General features: G+C 44.6%; 1 protein-coding gene across 1 annotated transcript in view; it reads left to right on the top strand.

Annotated features, from left to right (window-relative positions):
• The window catches only part of MSI2 (musashi RNA binding protein 2), a 534424-nt gene that overhangs the window by 172543 nt on the left and 338423 nt on the right, over nucleotides 1-23458 (top strand). Inside the window, exon 6 of the mRNA XM_042782154.1 lies at nucleotides 7454-7546. Within this exon, the coding sequence (XP_042638088.1) occupies nucleotides 7454-7546 (93 nt within the window). The remainder of the gene's footprint in view (nucleotides 1-7453; nucleotides 7547-23458) is intronic.

Here is a 23458-nt window from a genome sequence, read left to right as displayed (position 1 = left end):
TCAAACATGTGGGTATAACAGTCTCCTCTCATAATTGATGGAATACTTCCATGTTGACCAAGAAAATGTGAGGCCGAAGTAGTGGTGCCCTGAGGCCTTTTCTGAGTAGGTCTCTTTTCCATATAGGATCCTGGGAACACACGCAGAAGGTTCTTGATACTTGACCTGAGTTCTGTTTTTGCAAGCTGAGCTTTGCCATTGGATCCAGATGGGGTAGTGGTGATGGTGGTGGAGGTGGTGGTGGTAGTGGTGGCAGCAGCAGTCATAGTAGTTTAGGGAAGGAGGTAGAGATGAGAAAAAATACCTGGAGAAATAGGAATTTTAGAGATTAGCTACTTGGGAAGAAACTTCCCAGGGAATGGGACCTTGGGACTTCTGTGACCTTACGTAGCTCTGCTGAGAGCATCTTTGCCATACAAAGATATTCTGTAATTTGCAAATGCAGAGTGACATGGGAGAACAGACATGTTAGCAGATATGGTGTGATTTTGTCCCAGACTCTGAATTTGGGGAGAACTTTTCTGCAGTGTCACTGCTTGTGTGGGAAAAGGGATAGAGCCCTGGTCTGGGCTGCAGAGAAATTGTTCTCCTAGGCGCCTGTCTTGCCTTTAACTAGCACATTGAGTCATCTCTCTGGAACTTTTTTCCCCCCGTCTGCAAAGCGGGGATGAGAGACTGGAGGTTTGGAAGATCCCACCCAGTGCTAGCATTCTCGCATCTTTCCTGGGCCATCAATACCTTGGCGTCCCCTTACTTTAAAGGGCATCTGTAAATGAGCCTGTGCTCATGAGCAGTGAATATGGCTCCAAACTTTTCAGCGAAGAGAGTTTGGACTGTCTTTTCTGGAACATGATGATGGTGAGAGCTGACTTGATTTCTCCGAATCCCTCTGGATATTATAAAGCCATTTCCTGCCTTTTCCAGCATTTTTCAGGGTTAAGTTTTTTTGTATGGTTTTCTTGTATGGTAATGTCTTTGGGCCAATACTGTTGGAGCTAAGTTTTCCCCTTGGATCTCATTCTGAAAAGTAGTTTCTTTTTTCTAAACTCCCCCCCATTCTGCTTTCAGCACATGCACTATACACACACATCTCCTTTGCTTAATTCTAGCTTAGGAAAAGGGAAAAAAAAAAAAAAAAAACCACGCTAGGTCTCTGATTAGAGGCAGGAAGGTGGTGTGTTCTTTGTAGCTGTAGTTAGCAGCCGGCTCTGGCCAGGTCTAATGTGTAAACAGCAATTTTGTGAACTAGATTGGGTGCTGGGGAGCCCAGGAGTGCATGGAGAGCAGCGGTATATATTTAAATTGCAGGTTTAGATGCAAAGCTCTGCAGCACTGGTTCCTGAGAGCCTGATCGTTCTCCACCCAGCCTGCATGTGTGAGTGTGTACATGTGTATGTGCATGTGTGCATGCACACACACACACATACACTCACTTCTCAGAGTGACACGCTCAAACACCCTCAATAGAAAGATGGCGTATTTGTTGGGGAGGGAGCTGCCCCCAAGTGGTAAGGGTAACTAGAGTCTCTAATAGTGGAAAGCGTTCACATACATGCACATACAAGCATTCCCTCCACCAGAAACTTCAGACAAAGGAAATTAAAGACCAGCTTCCTAATGGATTGTAGACTGAGCTTTTTCTGGAACAAGTGGATGGCTCTTCTAGGCATGGTGTGATCTGACTACAGCCACGTGAGCATGTTGGTGGGCAGTGACTGGCTTCCCCATACCCTGTGTGGTTGACTGCTTACCAGCGTGAAGGCTGTGGGTTAGAGAACAGTTACCCATAGGGCCTACCACAGGAAGAAAGCACAGATGGCTCTCTGTACTGTGAGGAATTTTTTTTTTTTGATAATGCAAAGGACTGTAGAGCCAGGGGCCCCAATAGGTGAGTTCCTTTTTCAAGGTCAGAGAAGAAAGTTAAAGCTTGGTCGGATACTAGATGTTTTCTGGGACAAAAAGAAGCTAAGACAACAAAGGATGGGAATAGAGAGTTACACCAAACACACACACACCTTGATGGGAATTTGGGGACTTCCATTTAGTCCCATTAAAAGAATGGACGTAACTTCTAGCCACCAGTCCCTCTTGCCCTCCTCAATCGCTATGGAGATGGAAGGGAAATGGAGAGAAGAATATGTGATTCCAGGGTCTTCTGCCTTCTACCTCCTTCACCAGAATGCAAATCATTGAGCAGGCCACAGTCCATTTAGCAGTAGTGCCATCAGGATGCCCAAAGTCAATGACTCCCATTGCCGCCAGTGTGCCCCTGGTGGGGAGGGGTCACGGTGCACAGCCTGCTGCCCCGGCTGTGTTCCCCTCTCCAAAGTGGAGACATGGGTGAGCAGCTAACCAAGTGTTGCACATCTTCCCACTGGCCTTTTCACGTTTGGAGGGCTTTGATTAAACCAGTCTCCTTTTAGTGTTTGCTGGGGAGTAGGAGGCCTCGCTGGATCTGAGCTTGTTCCTAGGGAGGATGTTTTAGTAACATCGACACTTTAACACATTGTCTGGGCCTGGGATTTCTCATCCTTCTTCTTTTTTTTAAATCAGCATGTTTTAAAGAGTTTTTTGGGACTGGGTAGATTTATGACTGGATGTCTTCTCCAGTGTTTGGGACTTTGTCTGGGCAGGTTTATGACTATAGGGCAACTGTTGAGGGTGGAAGAGGAGACCATTTCGTCTAACAAGTTACCGGGGAATGTACATTCTGTTGACTTTTGTTATTTGGAACGAAGATGCATTGGTTGTTTAATTTTCTGGGTCCATGTGAATGTTTAGAATATAGGTAAGGCCTCTTCTATACCCACCCAGCTCTAGCCAAAATAGAAATGAGGCCGTGGGATTCTCCAGAGTTTCTTTAAGTGGAGAATTCCACTAGCACACACTTGTGGATCACGTTAGTGTTTCTTTGCAGATATTTAATTACTTGGCTAGGGTTAGAGAAAGATTGAAAAATCTAAAATTAAACTATTGGGAGTCTTTGCCCATCTGAAATCACAAAGAGATGCAGCCAAGTGCTTTTGAAATTCTGATAGAAGAAGATAGGGCAGGAAGAGTTGCTTTATCAGAGCTTTTTATATAAGGTGTCTTGTTGCTGTACATTTATTCTGAGCTTGAAGGATAGATTTAATAACCCACTTTGGATTCAGTTACAATAAACGTTTATTTAGCACCTACCAGGCACTCTGCTAGACACTTTGGCATATGTTATTTAATTTAGTCCTAGTAACGACCTTGTGTAGTAGGCTAAAGGAACCCAGGTTGTGCATTGGTTAAGTGCTCAGCTGCTACTGAAAGGTTGGTGGTCATTTGTAGGAGAAAGATGTGGCAGTCTGCTTCCGTTAAAGATTTGTAGCTTTGGAAATGCCATGGGGCAGTTCTTCTCTGTCCTTTAGGGTCACTATAAGTTGGAATCCACTCAGTGGCAGTGGGTGGTAGGTTAATTATTATATCTCCATTTTATAGTGGATTAAATTCCACATTCGATGAGAATGTAATCTCTGGCACCTAACACTTAATTTATCCATTGAGTGAATACATTAGGAAGGTTAGGTTAGTAAAATTTCGCCATTAGTGAGTATAGAGAGAGATTTAAATCTGAAGAGGAGAGCACTTGTTGGGGTTTCACCATGAAGGTGACCTTGATCCACAGGGAGACTTAAGGTATGGATAAGGAGGGAGCTGAGCAATAAAGAGAAAGAATAAGATGCCTATTAGTTAATGAGGTACATCAGTTGCCATAGAGTAGATTCTGACCTGTGGTGACCCTGTGCGTGCAGAGTAAATTGTGCTCTGTAGGATTTCCAGTGCCTGGATTTTTAGAAGTAGATCGCCAGGCCTTTCCTCTGAGATGCTTCTGGTAGACTGGAATCTCCAACTTTTCGGTTACCAGCTGAGCTGTTAACCATTTGCACCACCCAGCGACCCTGCCATGAGTCAGAATAGACTCAATGACAACTTGTAAGAGAAAAAGTTACTGAGAGGTTCTTAGAGCTCAGTGTTGCTGTGGGATCTTTGTATTATCCTCACACACATTATGTCATCTAATCTCCCATTCATCTGAAAAGAGACAGAAAAAAATCACGGCTTTAAACACGTGAGCAAACTATGGCACAGCTCTCATGGGAAACAGGAAGTAGGCCACAGGCGTTCTGTAGAGTTGCCAGTATAATGATCTTTTCAAACAACACAGGAAGTCCATAACAAGGATATTCCAGTTTAGGGTAAGCCAGCCACCTCTGTGGCATATGTCCCTACTGTTGCTGTTGTTGTTGTTATGTGCTGTCGAGTCGGCCCCGACTCATAGCGACCCCTCCTTGGGTTTCTGAGGCAGTATCACTACAGAAGTAGGATTGCCCAACCTTCCTTCCGAGGAGTGGCTGGTGGGTTTGAACCGCCAGCCTTCTGGTGAGCAGTCAAGTGCTTTAGCCACTATGCTACCAGAGCTCCTAAATGTCCCTACTAGGAGCTGTTAAAGGAACACTGGTGGTGCTGAAAACGTTCAGCTACTAACCAGATGGTGGTTTGAACTCACCAGCCACTCCTCAGAAGGAAGGTTGGGCAATGTACTTCTGTAGTGATACCACCTTGGAAACCCAAGCAGAGGTTGCTGTGAGTTGGGTTTGACTTGACGGCACATAACAACAGTTGCTCTGTGGGAGAAAGATGAGGCAGTCTGCTCCTATAAAGATTTACGGCCTTGGAAAGTCTATGGGGTAGTTCTGCTCTGTCTTCAAGAGTTGCTATGAGGTGGAATTGACTTGACGGTAGTGGTTGGTTGATTGGTTGGTTGCGAGCTGTTAAACTAATCCATGAGCTCACTAAAGTCTAGGAGACTCCCTTCCTTATGGCGATCACACTCACAGGATTCCTGAGAGATTAGAGGTAGGTGGGAGCTTGGAGCTCTGGTCCAGCTCCTGGCAAGGCAGAGGAGGGAAGTCAGGCCTAAAGGGTGAGGCCTGCCCAGAGTTAAACACAGGAGCTGGGTTTTCAGTGTCTACAGCCTGCCAGGAGCCACGGTGCCCCAGGCGTCAGTTGGCTCGGCTCCCTCTCCTGATCAGAGTTGCGTTGGTTCATTCATTCATTCAGCATATGTGCCAGGAGCCTGGAAGATAAGAGTGATCCAGGGAGCCATGACCCCGTTCTAGTCATCTTAGGTTGAGTTATAATGTAATATGTAACACTGTATTTTTATTTTATGCAACCTAACAGGTATGGACATTCCTGGGTGGTGCAAACTGTTAAGTTCTTGACTTCTAATTGAAAGGTTGGCTGTTTGTGTTTACCCAGAGGTGCCTTGGAGGAAAAGTGTGCAGGTGGACTTCTGAACAATCAGCTGTTGGAAACCCTGTGGAGCACAGTTCTACCCTGCACTCATAGGGTTGCCATGAGTCGGAATTGGCTCAACAGTAACTGTTTTTTAAACTGGTGATGAGACCTGGCACCCATTGAATTTCGTAACTTTAAATTTTTTCTGTTAAGACAACAACAACAACACAAAGCCTATGCTGTCTTTGGAATAAGGTTTATTTCCTCGTTTCATTTTTGGCTTCTCCATGTAAGATTTTTTGTCCCTGCTATGAATAACTTATATCAATGACTTCATTCTCTGTTTGCTTTGAAACTGGTAGGGTTCTGAAATGTGGTCACGTTCATCCATTATGAAGCCACCAAACATTTGACGTGGCCTTCTCTGTGCCTGCTATTGGACTTGGCATTGTGGAGGGTACTTACAGGAATCAGGAGCTTTCAGCCAGGGAGAGGAAGTAAGAAAGACATGTTTATCAGTGACTTTCACACTGTTGGAAGGTGTGTGTGCTGTGACAAGGATGTGGGTACAGTGGAAAGGGATTTCAGCAGAGGGAGGGATGGGTAGATTATGGTTGGGGTGACTGTGTTGACGTTTGAAGTTTGGAGAAGGTAGTATTTGAGTTGGATCTTGGAGGATGGTTACAACTTGTTAGGGGAAGATTTAGGAGTGCAGTGGGGTTCTAATTCTAAGGAGGCGGGGCTGTGTGAACAAAAGCGTAGAAAATTGGGGATTAGGTAGGGTTGACTAGAGTATGGGCTGAATCAAGGGGAATCATGAGAAATTAAAAGAGTATTAAGGACAAAGAGTGGAGTGTAGGCAATGGATGTAAGGTGAATGTCTACCTTGTTCCAGATATATACCAGCACCTAATATAGACCATCCATATTTTTTAATTGCTTGTGAGTTTCTTATTGACTAAGTTTGAAAAATTATAGTAAAATATATGAATAAAACATTTGCCATTTTAACCATTTAACCATTTTTAAGTATTAGAGCTCTAGTGGCAAAATAGTTCAAGAATTTGGCTGCTAACCAAAAGGTTGGCAGTTCAAACCCACCAGCTGCTGCATGGGAGAAAGATGAGGCAGTTTGATTCCAAAAAGATTTACAGCCTTGGAAACGCTTTGGACAGTTCTCTCTCCCAAAGGGTGGCTATGGATCAGAATCGACTCGATGGCAGTGTGTGTGTGAGTTCGATGACATTTAGTTACATTTATCATGTTGTGCAACCATCACCATGGTCCATTTTCTTTTCTTTTTAAAATTTTATTGTGGCATATAGATATGTCAAAATGTTTGACATTTCAGCAGTCATCACACATATAGTCCACTTACATTTATGTCTATCATACTATTCAACCATTGTTCTTATCTGTCCCCCAGAATTTTTCATCACCCTTAATAGGAGCTCATTATTGTTGTTAGATGCTGTTGAGTTGGTCCTGACTCACAGCAACCCATGAACAGCAGAACAAGGCATTGCCTGGCCCAGCAGGGGCTCAGTGTCCTCGAAACATCGAGTGCTCCTTTCTCTCCTCGGCCTGCCCTCCCCTGGTAACCACGCATCAGCTTTGGTCTGTAAACACTTACCTATTCTAGATATTTCATGTAAGTTGGGTCACACAGTGTTTCTCCTTTTGTATCTGACTTGTTTCACCTAGCATAATGTTTCAGGGTTCATCCATGTTGTAGCATGGCTTTTTCTTTATGGGTGAGTAATATTCCATTGTATGAATAATACCACATTTTTTTCATGTTCTCAGACAAACTTGGGTTGTTTGGTTTTATGCATCTAATTCTGTTTTGCTCAGATCCCTTAGGTTTCAAATCATTTTGACATGTGACTTTTCTTTTTATGCATATAAATCGGAATGAGGCTGTATGTTATGGTGGAATGGGCTCTGAAGTCCCTGTGTGTCTGTAGGAGATGCAAACTTTTAGATTGCAGCTTGAATGCCTAGGATTTCCAGAGAGACTGTCTCCAGCATCCTCAGGCTTCTAAGGGCCTGCTCCATAGCTTGAATATATCTAACACTGCCTTCCTGGAGAAATATGGAGAATGGCTGGTTTCAGCATCTTATCAAGTGCAGATTCAGATAACCCAGCTAACCCATGCCCTTCTCTTGTCATCTCTTGCAGATGGTCACAAGAACAAAGAAAATATTTGTAGGCGGATTATCTGCGAACACAGTAGTGGAAGACGTAAAGCAATATTTTGAGCAGTTTGGCAAGGTAAGCACTGTGTGGGGTTGGACAGCATATGCTAGATCTGTCCTTAGCAGTGGTTGCTGTGGACCCTTCCTTTGCACAGTTGTGTCCTCAGAAACCTCGTCCTTGAATTTGGCTGTGAAGCTTTAAGTGAACTTCAGCAGGAGCTAGGATGGAAGAGTCCGGCTTGTGGTTGGCACGTTTTCCACGTGCCTGCTGGAGCAGACAGAGTGGCCTTTTAGTGCGGTTTTGCTGGCATTTGCTGGTCACGTGGGCACTGGGCTGGGAGCTGGTGGTGGCAGCGGCTGGGGAGGGATGCGGGGCTGTGACTCAGACATGGCAGGAGCTCCCACAGAAGCTGCTGGCAGTGGTGAGTCGGTGCTGGGCTTCATCCTGTGTCTTTTTGGAAAATGCACTGAGAGATGAGGCCCCCTGGGGCCCTTTGCAGCTGAACCCTCCCCTGTCAAATGCCCAAGGAGAAAGATGCTAAGTCTGTACCTGTCAGCATTCTACCACTCGAATGTCTGTGAGACAGCAGCAAAATTATCCCCTGAGCTCTGCTGCTGGAACAGGCAGGGAGAGCCCTAAATCAGTCAGAAAACAGTGGGAGTGTGGGTGACAGACAGACAGACAGCATAGGTAACTGTAGGTGATATGCTTAACTTGGCCTCTTTCTAGTTGGTGGGGGAGATGGTGCTTTTGAAAGTGGGTTCTTGTGGAAGGAGGTACATTTCCCAGATAGCTTTGTTGCCCCAGAGCTCAAACAGGACAGCCTGTGGGGTGCTGACCCTTTTTGGCTTTTGTGTTGATATCTTCATCTGGTTCCTCTGAAAAAGGCCCATGAAAACTGGAGAATCCCTGGGTGGTGCAAAAGGTGAACATGCTTGACTGTTGACCGAGAGGTTGAGTTTCGAGTCCATCACAGGCGCCACAGAAGAAGGGCCTGGCAATCTACTTCTAAGAGACCAGCTTTTAAAAACCATGTGGAGCACAACTCTTCTCTAACACATGGGGTTGCCATGAGTTGGAGTTGCCTCAGTGGCAGCTGATTAGGGCAGCAGGTGAGTGGCTAACCTGGACACTGCCAAGGGCTCTCCATTTCCTGCATCTTTGAGTAGTCGGGGACATTGCCTTGGGAGCCCAGGTATGGGACAGTCTCCCTCTGCACAATAGGTCTGTGTCCTCCTGAGAAGAGACTGCTCCTATTCTAAGCCCTGCCACTTGTTTCCTCCTACAATGGCTATCCTCCTTGCCCTGGATGGTGCAGAGGCACTCTCGTGCCCCAGCTGGTCTGCATGTTCTGTGCTTTCTAATTGTTTGCCCAAGGCGATGGGCAGCTATGACCCTAGGTGTGTCCGTCTAGAAGCTGCCTGTCTGGGCTTAGGGCCATGACCTTTATGTAGCCTCAAAATGGAGACTTTCTTGTCTCTGACGTTAACCACTTTCTGCATGGATGGGAGACCATGCAGCAAAGAGAAGCCAGCTTCTCCAGCCCAGCCCACACATTTGGAATGGCTTTCACTGCCCTTCCAGGCCAGCTTTGAAAGATACCTTCTCTGCTGCACTTTTTGACTTTGCCCATTTAGGGCTGATTCATTCTGGCCTGGTTCTGAAGGATAGTTGAGTGTGCTGGTGACCACATACACTCCACTACATCTCTTCAAGACTGATTTAAACTGCTGAGGAGATTGTGTTCTCGCCCAGCCCCACCCTGCCTCGGGGGAGAGATTGGAAATAATTAAAGGAGACAGGTCCGCTTGTGCCATGGAAAGTTCTGGAACATGAGCTCTGTTTGCTACTGTTCTGCCCTAAAACAAGGCTAGGGTAGTGTTTGCAAACATGAGGTGGGATTTCTTTTTCAAGCTGTAACCTGCTTTGGAATCTCATGGGCCTATTTGTGGGTGTCAGGGAAGTTGATGCTGCCCAGATGGGCTGTTGGAGTATTCAAACAGGCTTATACTTGCCAACACATCGTACATCTTTCTGCAATACCAACTCCCAGCCCTTGATTCCTTCCTTCCTTCTCTTTCCCCCATTTCTTCCCTCTCTCCCTATTACTTGCTCTCTCATACTTTCCTCTACCTTCCTTTCTTCCTCTCCTTCTCTCTCCCTCTTTATCTTTCCCTTTTCCTGTCTTTCTCTGTCTTTCTCTTCATTACCACTTGTAATTTGTGACTCCACAGGAGTCTAGGAGCTCTGGTGGCGCAGTGCCTAAGGCACTTGACTGCTAACCAGAAGGCTGGTGGTTCAAACCCACCAGCCACTCCTCGGAAGGAAGGTTGGGCAATCTACTTCCATAGTGATACCGCCTCAGAAACACAAGGAGGGATTGCTATGAGTCGGGTCTGATTCCACAGTACATAACAACAACAACACAACACAAAAACCTGCCTACTGCCTGCTTCGGCCACGCCCACAGTGGCAACTGCTGCCCTCCTAACTGTTGTCCTTTTGTCTGAGAAGTGGTCACAAATCATCTTCCCTCGCCTGGCACTCACCTGGTTTGAAGCTGCTCAGTTAATTTTACAGTAATTTTTGTGGATTCCGGTAGGATATGTAACCTATCAAGAGTTTTATTAAAGGACTAAGGAGGCTTTTGAATGTATCGAAACCATAAAGCTCTCTCTGTTCGTGTTTTGTAGCTTATTTCCTACATAAGCTCTGCATTTTCTCTGTATCTGCCTTTGGAGTAGCTGATTACTCATTTGGCTGGTGGCTAGGGTTACATTTGCATCCGTTTGGGCAGAGCCCACCACCTCTCAGGATCAAAGTAGAAGAGACTCTTACTGGGCCATTGGGGCAATGAGTAAATCTAATAGCTATGAAAAGAGAAAAAAAAAAAAAAAATCACTGTTGCCAAGTCAGATCCAACTCATAGCGACTCCTTCTTGGGTTTCCGAGGCAGTATCACTTAGGAAAATAGATTGCCCAACCTTTCTTCTGAGGAATAGCTGGTGGGTTTGAACTGCCAGCCTTCTGATTAGCAGTCAAATGCTTTAAGGCACTATGCCACCAGAGCTCCTGCTATGAAAAGAGGTAACTATCAAAGTGACAAACTGACTCTACCCCACTGTATTTTTTATTCTGGTTGAAAGAAGACACGTGTGTACGCACATACACACCCACTCACATGCATGCACACACACGTTCCCAAGTGTGTAAAATTGTTTTGGGCTGCCTTCAAACCAACTGCAGCTTAGTTGAGGCGTAAATTTATGATTTACTGAATACTTACTAAGTGTAGGAGAGTAAGTTAGGCCATTTACTTACCTTAGCTCATTTAATTCTTCTCTGGGAGGCTGGTGGTGGTAGTGTCCATTTTGTAGATTGTTAAATTGAGCCTCAGTGGGATTCAATCCTTGATTCAAGGTCACAGCCCCCTGAGTCTAGAACTTTCCATCCTTCCACAGTCACCCTCTTTTTAGAGTTCTCTCTGTCATTTCTCTTCTCCATCTTCTCATCTTGCCTGAGGTGGCAGCTGTTTCAACTGTTATTTCAGGTGGCAATCAGAATGAGTAAGATGGTTATCAAGGAGCTGAGCTAAGGGAGTTTAACTTTGTCATTACTCTCTAAGTGTAGGGGGCACAGAATGACACATCAAGTAGCTTTAAATAACTGAAATTGGAGGCTTGTAAACCCTTTTGTGCCTGTCTCCCACCTCCCTCCCAGAAGATTTAGCCCCTAGGTTAGCAATGTCATTACTTGTTTATATTTAAGATGAGATCATGTAGAAAGGCCATTGGCAGAAGGATTCTGCTGACTTCAGATGGCCGTCCTTACCCTTGGGTAGTTGCTCTGGTGCTGTCATAGAGAAGGGTAAGGTAGAAGGCATTCCAGGCCCTCAGGCTGGGCCTTCCTGTGCGACTGTTCAGCAGTGACACCTTGCCAAGTTCTTCTTTATCAGCCTCAGTTTCTCATCTGAGGGAAGGAGTTGCACTAGATCAGAGGTTGGAATACTTATAAAGAACCACGTGGCAAATATTTTCAGCTTTGTGGACCACATGGTCTGTGTCACAATTGCTCATTTCTGCTGTTATAGTACCAGAGCAGCCATAGACATGTAAGTGAACAAGTATGACTGTATTCCAATAAAGCTTTATTTACAAAGACAGAAGGTAAGCCACATTTGGCCTGTGGGCTGTAGTTTACCATCCCATGGACTAAATTATTCCTAAGGTTGGTTTCAAGACTGAAAAATCAATAATATAGAAAATGTTTAAATCTAACTAGGAAGGAGCCTTGATGGCTCAGTGGTGAAAGTGCTTGGCAGCAAACCATACGTTCGGTAGTTTGAACCTACCAGTCACTCTGTGAGAGAAAGATGTGGCAGTCTGCTTCTGTAATGATTACAGCCTTGGAAACCCTATGGGACATTTTCACTCTGTTCTATAGGGTCGTTATGGGTAGGAACTTGATGGCAATGGGCTTGGGTTTTGTTTTTTATCTGTCTGGGTGGCACAAATGGTTAAGCACTTGACTACTGCAGAAATGTTGGAGGCTCAGATACACCCAGATGCACCTGGGGAGACAGGCCTGATAATCTGCTTCCAAAAGATCATGGCCTTGGGAACTTTATAGAGCAGTTTTACTCTGCATGAGAGGTCACCATGGGTCGGGGTCAACTTGAGGGCAAGTAACTATAATATCTATCCATCCATCCATAAAAATATCCACAGGCAGTAACCCAAATAAGATGTGACTAATAGTAATGAACATGATATAATAACCAAAATAATTTCATTCATGGTAGAGCTAATCTCTGGACTTTGAGGTACAGAGATAGTTAAGGGATTCTTTATCTGGAAAAAGCTAAGCCAAAACCAAACTCAACTGCCGTCGAATCGGTTCTGACTCATAGTGACCCCTCCTTGGGTTTCCGAGGCAGTATCACTACGGAAGTAGATTGCCCAGTCTTCCTTCTGAGGAGTGGCTGGTGGGTTTGAACCGCCTTCTGGTTAGCAGTCAAATGCCTTAGGCACTACACTACCAGAGCTCCTATTTATAAGCCAGCATCTTCATCTTATGAGCAGAGCCTAGGAAAAACTGTAGAGTATTTCCACCTCCCCATCATACGTGCTAAATAAATCTTAAGTTAATGAAGACTCAGAACCGTGAGGTTCAGATTTTACTATGTAGATAGTTTTAGTAAGTGCTGGACTGTCTGAATTAGAGCTGCGTGTGTTCTGTGCTAAGCTTTTGAATGCATTTTTAGTTTGCTTGCAAAATGTCGAGGAAGTGGAGGAAGGGGGCACATTTAGTGTGTAGATGGAGAAACTGATATTTCAAAAGGTAAATAAGTTGTCTAGTATCACACAGTCCCTGCTAGGAAGAGCTTGTATTGTCACTTGTTTTTGTACAACCTACTGTTGACCTCTTTTCACTGTTTATAAAACTTGTCTCCCAACTTTACCACCAAACAGTCCCTTATTCAGAGGAAGCAGGGTTTGTTCACTTGTCAAAAATGTTGATAGACAGTAGTTTATTTCCCTGGCTTGGGTTTCCGAGTGGACGTTATCTGTGCTCGTGATTTCATACAGGAATGATGTATATAGACCATTCCAAGAAATAGCACGTCACTGATGCTCTAGATATGCACATGGAGACCCAGACAATGCATTGGCCTGTTTTCCACTGTTCTCTCCACGCACAGCCATTGGAATAGCCCAGCTTGGTAATTAAAGCACACGGGGATCAAAGAAACTGTGGACGTGGGTTTGTTCCGTCTCCCCGTTAGGCCCCTCCTTCAAGTCCTGGTTTCTTAAATTCTCACTTATAGGATTTTTGAAGATCAAAAGGCCTTTAAACTTAATGAATTCTCCACTTTGTCCTGGATGGAGCAGTCCTGCCCCTTTCAGCTATTTGCTGTGATGATAGGGCTGCTCCATGATCCGGCTGCTTGGTGCTGAGCTCGCTAGGTAATTCTCACTTTATGTAACTCTTCTGAAAGCAAAGCAGCCTGTGAGTTTGGAGGCTTCCAATTATACTTCACATGGTGAACTGTGTAATTAGTTTGGAAGACTTATGCTTAGTCATTGGTTTATCCTAATCGGCTTTGGCTTTCCCCAACAACAAAGTGAGCTTATTTTGCTAAGCTGAAACAACTCTGCACCCTTTGTTCCTGCCTTTTATTGTCTCATTCCTTTCATTCTGTTTTACTGCCAAAGTTCTGTTTCATTAGGCCTACAAGTCATTTCCAATTCAGTGGGCTGCTACAATCCGGCCTTTATCACTGGCTGCCCTGGTTCCCATGTCCCTTCTGGGCCAGTGCCCGAGTTTGTGGTTTGACATGAGGGCTTTAACCCCTTCCTGCACTAGTCCCTCATTGTGGTGGATGGGAAGAAAAGGACTTGAAGGAAACAGTTTGGAAAGTTACAGCTCTTTAGGGCTCCTCAAAGAGGGACTCTGTAGAAATGAGGTGAAAAGAGTCCTTTGAGCCCTTTATGTCAGATTTGGGTGGTGTGTGGGCCTATAAAAGTTAACTGGAGTTGGAGAGAGTTTGCTTGAAAGCTTTTTAGGGGGAAAAAAATGAAAATAAGAATGAATTGGCTTTTTAATATAATGAGATCATCCTATTTATTCCACTTGTGAGGAAGCTCGTCAGAGAGCGTGTTCTGAGGAAGCATTTTACACTTACTATTTTCTAGCTCCAGGTTTTATGTGCAGGTGCAATGGTGGCATCCATGGCCACTGCTCAGATACTCCTTTTGATATTGTATGTGTGAGGAGAGTAATACCTAGAATAAAAATATTATAAAGCTTTTGAAATTTGAAAGGCAAGAGATTTGTGAGAAAATAACTAAGCAAGTTAACGTATTCCTGAGAGTGGACTGTGATCCTGAGGTAGAATTTTATTGCTTCCAAATGTGTGCTGTAGATAAACGGAGCTCAGTGCTTTGTGTGGTTCTTTTAGACAAGGCCTGGAAAACAAAAGTCTTACCTGTCCTTTGTGGGCATCAAAGCTTCATGAGGCGCTTGTCTTCTGAAGTAGTTTGTACAGGTGGACTGACTGGAAATGGGTTTGCTTTCCTGGGCCACACCTGTCATCTGTGTGCCTTTTCTCTGGAGAACATTGATGTTCCTCGGACCTTCTTGAATTAAAACTGTAGGGCTGACCTGGAAGGGCCATTTACGCTTCCCTCCCTGACTGGCCAGATTGAAGGTACTCTTGTGTTTAAATTTTCTCTGTACAATAGTCCAGAACAAGGCCAGCACTGTCCCCGTGTTTTATTAATTCTCTGGTTTGTGTCAGTCTCTCCCTTCAGAAGTGTGTCCCACGGAGGAAGGGATTTTATTTGAGACCCCCTCCCAGTCCTAGACCCCTGGCAGAGCTGCTCAGTGAGAAAAGCCGCTATTAGAAGATAAGAATTTTGCTTCATCTGCCTTTCTCTGCCTTCTAGGCCAAGTGGCTGCAAGCATACTGTCCCCATAAGTAATATGATCTTGGTGCTTTGCAGGTGACCCTTCCTGCTAAACAACTTTGTGTTTTCCTGGTGAACTTTTCCTCCGTAGCTACATTTCTGCTCCAGCAAGTGGAGGGTGGGAGGTTCAATATAGAAATAGATTAAGCCCCCAACCTCCCTTCTCCTAAATCCTCATATTTGGAGGTACTTTTTTTTCCAGCTAAGTATGAGTATGTTTTAAATACCTGAAAAGAGTTGCTTCTTCTTCTTTTTTAATTAATTTAAAAAAAAAAAAAAAAAAAAAGCTCCTGAAATAGTGAGTTTCTAGGAAAACTTCTCATTTCCTTTTTAGTGTATAAAATATAGCCAGCTGTTGTGAGGCAAATATATCAGACATTATTATTGCTCTGTTAACAGTGTTTTAAAATACACAAATAGAAAAATAGGATGCCTTCTGGGTAGCAAGCTGGGGAAACTCGGTGATTATGCTAATCAAAAGCCGTGTTCATATGCATAGTAGGTAGGGGAACAAGGCCCAAACTTCCCAGGCTTCACTGTTTGTTTCCCAGTAAGGTTTATTGTTTTCCGCTGGGCCAAGAAGAGGAAGGTTGGGGCAGGGGAGCCCTTGGGCAGGAAGGAGTTAATGAACCAGGGGAGGGGTATTAAGTTCTCCGACCAGCTCACCTTCCCAGAGTCCCACTGGCCAAAGACGTCATTTCCATTGGAGTAGTTAGCATGAGAAAGAAAGCCTTTCTTTCCCTGGACAGAGTTCAGTGGGAACTGAAAGTGTAGGAGAAATCTTGGTTCAGGCTTGTGCCAGTGGGTGCAAGGAGTGGTTCTTGTGGAAGAGAAAGCTCAGTTCATTCAGACTTGGCATAGAAATCCAATTCCATTGTTTCATGGAGTGAACATTGATATGGAGATTACACACACACACACACACACCCATCAATAGGATACCCCATTACATGGATCCTGCATGCTTTTCTTTCTTCCTTCTCTCCTTTTTTTTTTTTTCTTTTAACCCTTCTTTTTTTCTGTCTTTTGTTCTCTGAGAATTTGTCTGTGGAAGGGCCAGGTTTGTCAAGTTGTTAGGTACCGTGGAGTCGGTTCCAACCCATAGTGATCCTGTGTACAACAGAAAGAAACACTACCTGGTTCTGTGCTGGCCTGACAGTTGTGGCATGTTTGGGCCCACTGTTGCGGCCACTGTGCCTTTCCATTTCATTGGGAGTATTTTTGCTGGCCCTCTACTCAACTGAGCGTGAAGGTCTTCTCTAGGGACTAGTCATTCCTGATAACATGTTCAAAGTACACGAGACAAAGTCTCACCACCCTCATTTCTGAGGAGTTGTCGGGTTCACACTCTACTTTTTTTGCAGCAATTTTTGTTCAGATTTAAAAGAAAAAAAAAAAAAACCACTGCCATAGAGTCGGATCCAACTCATAGCGACCCTCCTTGGGTTTCTGTGGCAGTATCACTAAGGCAAGTAGATTGCCCAACCTTCCTTCGGAGGAGTGGCTGGTGGATATGAACTGCCAGCCTTTGGGTTAGCAGTCAAGTGCCTTAGGCACTATGCCACCAGAGCTCCCTTTGTTCAGATTGGTATTTGTAAACTGGCTGAAAGTAGGCCTCCAATCCTACTTTATTTACATTCGAAGGCCTAACAGTGAAAGCCCCAGAAAAATGTTAATATGCGGGAAGAGGCAGAATGGTTGAGTTTCTGACTGTTGCTAACCTCACCACTGCCTTTAAAACCAATCATGAGGCACACAGCTGATATTTAATAGCTTTTAGCTGATTATTTTTCTTCTCTCCCTCTTTCTTTTCTATCCAAGTTGACCTGGGTGTACTTGAGCGGAAATGAAGTCATCCAAATGCTGAATTAGAATAATCATAGGCCTCTAAGAATGAAATGGAAGCAGAGATTAAATGGAGGGAGAGCCAGCATTAATGAGCACCAGGAAAACTTTGCATAAAATAAATAGGAGATTTGATAGATTGAATTTGTATATGTTGCTGACATTTTTCTCTCTCTACTTTGATTTGTCTGCCTTGAGTTGAGTTATTGGCAAAGTGGCATTTGATTTGCCTTAAATCCACATCCCCTCTGCCATCTAGAAAATGGTCCTTTCTCCTTCATGGGTTGCTTGTGTGGCCAGGGTGTTTCCAGAATGGAGGAATCTAGGTGGTGGTGGGGTGTTCACTGTAAAAGTTTCAAGATTACTTGTTGCAGATGCTCAGTGGTGGTGGGGGGAGACAGATGGAAGAGAAGAGGACACGGGAAGACAGCACACAGCCGGCCAATGCAACAGATACTATTGAGAGAAAGTATCAGGCAGGGTGAAGGCAGGGCGACCAGCTGTCCTGGTATGCCAGGGACTTTCTGCTTCCAGAGATTTGAGACGTGCAGACCAGAATGAGCTGGTCTGCCTAAATAGAGAGGACAGGAGGAAGTTGAGACACTTGGCCTGAAACTCTGAAAGGGAAGAAACCTTCCTTGACCACCTCCAGGGAGATTTAGATATTCCTTCTGGTGTGTTCCAGAATATTTCATTCTGACTTACAATCTGCCTTCCTGATTGGGCTCAGCAACTGCGGACAGGCCAGTAAATGTTAAATGAGCAAGTAGCTGGAGGAGGGCAGGACAAACAGACCTGAAACCCCGACAAGGGCCAGGCCGCAGCTCATCCTTGACTTGGAGTATGGGGCACTTTCAGGCTTCTCCTTGGACTCCTACTTGGGAATTCTTTCTGTGCCTCTTGAAAATAAAACTCTGTGTAGTGAAGAGTGAGCATCTCATAGTCAAAGAGCGAAATAAGGATTTAATTAGATTAAAACCCCAGCAGAGTGGTTTGTTTACAGGAAGTCATTTTTAGGGGGTCTGCAGTAGAAGATGTAATTTGTGGGAAGTGGATTAGTTGTAAATTAGAGTTTGGTTGTTGGGGTTGCTAACGGTCTTTTCTAATTGGAGGTAGAGATAAATAGTTTCAGACTTGCTTGTTAGTAGCAGGTTAGTATTTGCAAAAAAAACCAATTTAAGGTGCTTTTCACTTCAAGAGCAATAAATGAGAGTATGGAACGGGGCTTTCTGATCTTCTCTGGGCTTTCTTATGGAATGGCAGAGGGGTATGGTAAGCCTCAGGGAGATAATGGGCTGAAGTGGTTTGCAAGACAAAGGGAACTTGTAGATTCTCTGATAATGGAAAAAATATTTTTGATTTTTATTATTTAAAAATACCACTACTAGGGGTAGGAGTGGGGAGGGGAGGGAACACTGCAAAAAAAAAAAAAAATGCATTGACCCGTGTCACTTTAGTTTTGTGTGTTTCACTGTACATGAATTATATTTCAATAAAATGTACTAAAAAAACCCACTACATTTGCTTTATTAATAGACCTGTTTTAGTAGCAAAAAGGATCTATTGCTGTCACAGCTCTCCATTCCAACTAACCGGGCATCGGTATGCTCAGATTTAGGGATTCTTTTTTGCGCAACTCCATTATGTGTTTGTTTTACAGTTCTCCCAACAGCCCTGTGAAGTAGGTGGGCTTATCCCCACGTTAAAGTTAGGAAAGCAAAGCTGAGAGAGCATACATGACGTGATCAAGACCCCCAGCAGATAGCAGTGGGTTCAAGGTGCAAATCCTGACCTTCCTGTGAGGAGTCCTGCGTTTGTTACTCCCCCTGAGCTGGGGTCTCCTTCCTTGGGTGTCTGCGATGGTACGTCTGATGCTTTGCAGCGCTGACACGTTTCTAGGACTGTGACTTGAACTTGACGGTTGTTTGGCTAAGACATTTTGTATCAGAACTGCAAGACTTCAAGACATTTTAGGATTGCAGCTGGCTGATCAACCTCTGCTTCTGATCATGCTGGGCTATCCCTTAATTTACTTGACCATTAGGAGTGCTTGGCTAGAAAAGTCTTCTGTTTAGCACAGTGGTTGGCAGACATTTTCTCTGAAGGGCCAGAGAGTAACAGTTTTCAGTTTTGTGGCCCAGGTAGGTAGGCTTGGCCACAACTACTCCGCTCTGCTGTTGTAACGCAACAGGAGTTATAAACAATAGGTAAATGAATGGACGTGGCTGTATTCCTTTATAACTTTATTTACTAAACTGTGAGACTGCTGAAGCTGGCCTTCAGGCCATAGCATGCTGACCCCTGGTTAAGCATATTGCTGGTAATGAGGAGCATGGGCTTTTTACACTCAGATTGTCTGGAGTCAAATCCAAGTCATCTATTTTCTAGCTCTGTGTTGTTGTTGTTGTTAAGTGTCGTCGAGTCGTTTCCGACTCATAGCGACCCCATGCACAGCAGAATGAAACACTGCCCGATCCCGCGCCAGCCCCACAATCCCTGCTGTACTTGAGCCCATCATCGCAGCCACCATATCAATCCATCTCGTTGAAGGCCTCCCCCTCTTTCGTCGACCCTCCACCCTACCAAGCATGACATCCTTCTCCAGGGAATGATCCCTTCTTACAACTCCTAACTTCTAGCTCTGTAGGGCAGGTCATTTAACCTCTTTCTATTCAGTTTCTTTATCTGCAAAAGGAGAGTAATCATGGTACCTACCACGACATTGAGGATTATACTGGAACAGAGTAAGTACTTAATAATAAATGTTAGTTGCTATTATTATTTTCACCCTCTGGAGTTTGGTCTGTAGAGTTGCAGAAATGAGGCTACTGCTTTAGCGGTAGCCCTGCCCATGAAAAGGTTTCTCTGAGTCTTTCTTTCTCACACACACAGCCTCACATACGCACATACACAGTCTTGCACACTCACACTATCCCCCCACCCCTGAGTCTTTCCCAGCTGTCCTCTAGATAGGCTTACCACTCAATTGTCTCACCTACCCTGGGAGGACACAAATCTAGCAGTCCTTCCTGGATCCTCTCAGCATGGAGATGAAGATTCATCTTCATGCAGTTTTCAACAAAATGCACCTGGAGTTTGTGGACTTGACCTTCAGGTCACTATGGTTTTGATGGAAAAAAATTGAACTGATCTGGATCAAAAGATAATTCCTCTACTCAAACGCTGCTGATGAACTCTTTAAACTTTTGTTTGAATAACTGAAACTTTTTTTTTCCCCCCAAGGAGATATTGTTTGGAATATTGTCACAATATCATTTAACTGATGGTTATTGAAATATATTTTGATGTATTGGCCCACTCATCTGGTTCTTCTTAGGAGAGCTTTTCACATCTTCATTTAAGTTTTTTTTCCTTTTCCTTTGCACATGACTCAAACTTTTCTGGCTTTTGAATTTATAGCAAATATTAAAGGGGTGGGAAGATGTTAATAAACTCAGCATAAAGCAAGAGGGAGAAAAGCCTATAAAAACAGAAAGTCTTGGATCTTACAAAGCACCACAATATTTTGTGTAGGAAGCAGCTATCCTTCCTCATTAGGGCCCAGAAAGCATTGTCTACAGCCTCTGCTCAGTTCATTTGTTCATTGATTGATCACCAGAGCTTGACTGCATATCTACTGAATGCCAGACTCTGTGCTAGGAGCAGAGGGCCCATCAGTGAACAAAACAGGGTCCTGCCCACATGTGGCTTAAGTTTTAGAATAGTGAGGTGGGGGAGAGGACCAGCCAAGAACTAGCAATTAGATAAAGAAAATAATTACAAACAGTATCATTTGAAAAAACAAAACAATAAAGCAGGAACTGAGAGAATCCAGAATGGGCATATGAAAGAGGGAACCATGGTTTATCAAGGAAACAAAAACCCCAATTGCCTGTACTTTCCTGGGCTCACGAGATGATCAGTTCCATCAGGATGGGGCTGGCACTGTATTTGCTCCATGTCGCTCCAGAACTGGCCCCGCACCAGGACCATCATGAAACCTCTTCTTGTTGAGTGGATCCTGATTCATAGCAACCCTGCAGGACAGAGTAGAACTGCCCCATAGGGTTTCCGAGGTTGTGACCTTACAGTGGACTGCCACATCTTTCTCTAGTGGAGTGGCTCGTGGGTTCTAACTGAGCGCTTAACCAGTATACCACCACTACTCCCTTTGATCATAATAGGTGCTCAGTAAATAGTGACAGATGTATGGATCCCTTGTATCAGAGGGAGGGTTGTGCCCATCATTGGAGAAGCTTTTTCATATGGTAAAATTAGGATTTTGTTTTTTAAATGGAGCTTTAGGAGAATATCTTCAGTTTCCCAGAGCATTGCCTTCCATGGGGACCATTATTCCCCTGCAAAACAAACAAACAAACAAAAAAAACAAACTCACTGCCATTGAGTCCAATCCGACTCATAGCAATCCCTCCTTGGGTTTCCAAAGCAGTATCTCTATGGAAATAGATTGTCCAACCTTCCTTCCAAGGAATGGCTGGTCGGTTTGAACTGCCAGCCCAGCGTAAATTAGCTATTTCTACCCTGCAGTCAAAACTGAACAGAACTAAGGGAATATCCGGGCAGGGTGGAGCTCCTCAACAAGGCTGTTTCTGGGACAGGTAGGTAGGTGCTCAGGCAGATCTTGGGTGGATGTGTATAGGTGCCCCAGAGAAGGAAAGGGCGAGAGGAGGGGGAAAACTGAGGGAAATTTGCTCCTTGAGTTTAATCTTCTCACCTGTTCTTCTGTCTGCTTTTGGGCCTAAGAAAAGCAGTGGGCCTGCTGAGTGTGAAGCTTCCAATAGAGTCTGTGGTTTTCAGAAGCCAGTGAGAACATTCTCGAGTCTAGGCTCTTAGGGCACCATGGATCTTCCTGGGGTGGAGGGACTAGGTGGGCACCAGGCAGTTTCAACCCCTAGACTTGCTTTATGTGACCAGTCAGGCTGGGGAATGAAAACAGGTCCAACAACTTTTAGCTCCAGCATGAACATCTCCAATGTTGAGATATCAGGCAACTGGACAGGGAGAACTTGTGTGGGGGTTCATTTTTCCCACTTAAGAGAACAGAGGGAAACTGTTGGCTTTGCTTGGCAGGGTCTTAGACATTGTCTGGATCATGTGTGATGAAGTTCAGTGATTATGGACTTTGGCATCAGGTAGATCTGAGCTTGGCTCCAGATGCCCCTACTTACTGTTAGTGTTGTGACTTTGGGCTGGTGATTTAACTGTCCTGAGCTCCTTTCTTGCCTGTTAAGTGGGGATATAATTACATCTACCAAAACTGAAAACCAAACCCATTTCTGTAGAGTCACCTCTGACTCATGGTGGCCCCATGTGTTACAGAGTAGAACTATGTCCCATAGCGTTTTCTTGGCCATAATCTTTATGGGAGCAGGTAGCTACGCTTTCCTTCAGCAGCGCCACTGGTGGGTTCAAACCATTGACCTTTTGGTTAGCAGCTGAATGCAAACCTTGTGTACCACCCAAAACCAAACCAAACCAAACCCACTGCCATTGAGTAATTGTGACCCCCATTGGGGTTTCCTAGGCAGTAAATCTTTACAGTGTAGATTTCCCAGTCTTGTTTCCATGGAGGGCTGGTGGGTTTGAACTGCCAACCTTCCGGTTGGCAGTCAGAAGCCTTAGTCACTGTGCTACCAGAGTTCCTTAGGTACCACCCAGGGACCTTGATTTCATCTACAGGGGGTTTGTAAGACAAATTTTCCCTGTGTCTGAGGGATGGGGCCTCAATGGTCGTCTCCCTTCCTTACTTTCCATCGTTTCTTCTGTTCTCTCTCCTTCTTTACCCCCCCATTTCGCCCCCCAACCCCACACACATACACTCTCCCACCCAGTGTTTCCGAAGTCACAAACTACTGTTGATTTGCACCAGGTTCACCCCCTTTCCCATAAACATAGTACCTTAATTTGCACAAAGTACTTCCTCTGTACCAAATGGATGATTTTTGAGTTTGAAAGGACTAGTTTCTTGGCCCTGCCAGCCTTTGCCCCCGGTCCTCGCTCTGTAACCATCAGCTCTATGAGAAATCCTGAGCCTTAGAAGCCTGCATCTAAGATCCTGCTAGATTTAACCCAGCTGGAACTACCATGGGGGGAGGCCGATGGGAGGATTTGGCTTTTTTTCCTCTTATGCTAATGAAGTGAATATGGCAAAGAGTCACAATATTTTCTTTCCAGGCAAAGAAATGTTGTAGTAGGAGAAACAGCATGCAGGGATGCAAATGTGATCTTACTGGATTCTCTCAAGGGAGGAATAGGACAAATTGTCAGCTTCTGTTGAGAAGATAATGCTCTCGCTATGATAAATGCCAAGTTTCTATTGAAAACCACCATCGTAATGGTGGCATTCCCTAGTACTCGGTGCATGGCTGGCAGCAGAGGCCATCGGTGCAGGAAAGCAGATACTTGTGGGGGTTTGTTTGTTTGCAGTGAGAAATCAGTTTAACGCGAATGAGATGGTACATTAAAAATGTTCTTTGAAGGCAGCTTTATGGACTAGCAGAAGCTCTGGTAGCGTAGTGCCTAAGGCACTTGACTGCTAACCAGAAGGCGGATGGTTCAAACCCACCAGCCACTCCTCAGAAGGAAGGTTGGGCAGTCTTATTTCCGTAGAGTTACTGCCTTGGAAACCCAAGGAGGGGTCCCTGTGAGTCGG

The sequence above is a fragment of the Orycteropus afer genome, unplaced genomic scaffold (assembly GCF_000298275.1).
Source record: "Orycteropus afer afer isolate SDZICR_OR568_19922 unplaced genomic scaffold, OryAfe1.0 scaffold00249, whole genome shotgun sequence".
NCBI classification, from domain to species: Eukaryota; Metazoa; Chordata; class Mammalia; order Tubulidentata; family Orycteropodidae; genus Orycteropus; species Orycteropus afer.
The sequence above is the reverse complement of the archived record's forward strand: the minus strand, read 5'-3'. Positions and strand labels throughout refer to the sequence as shown.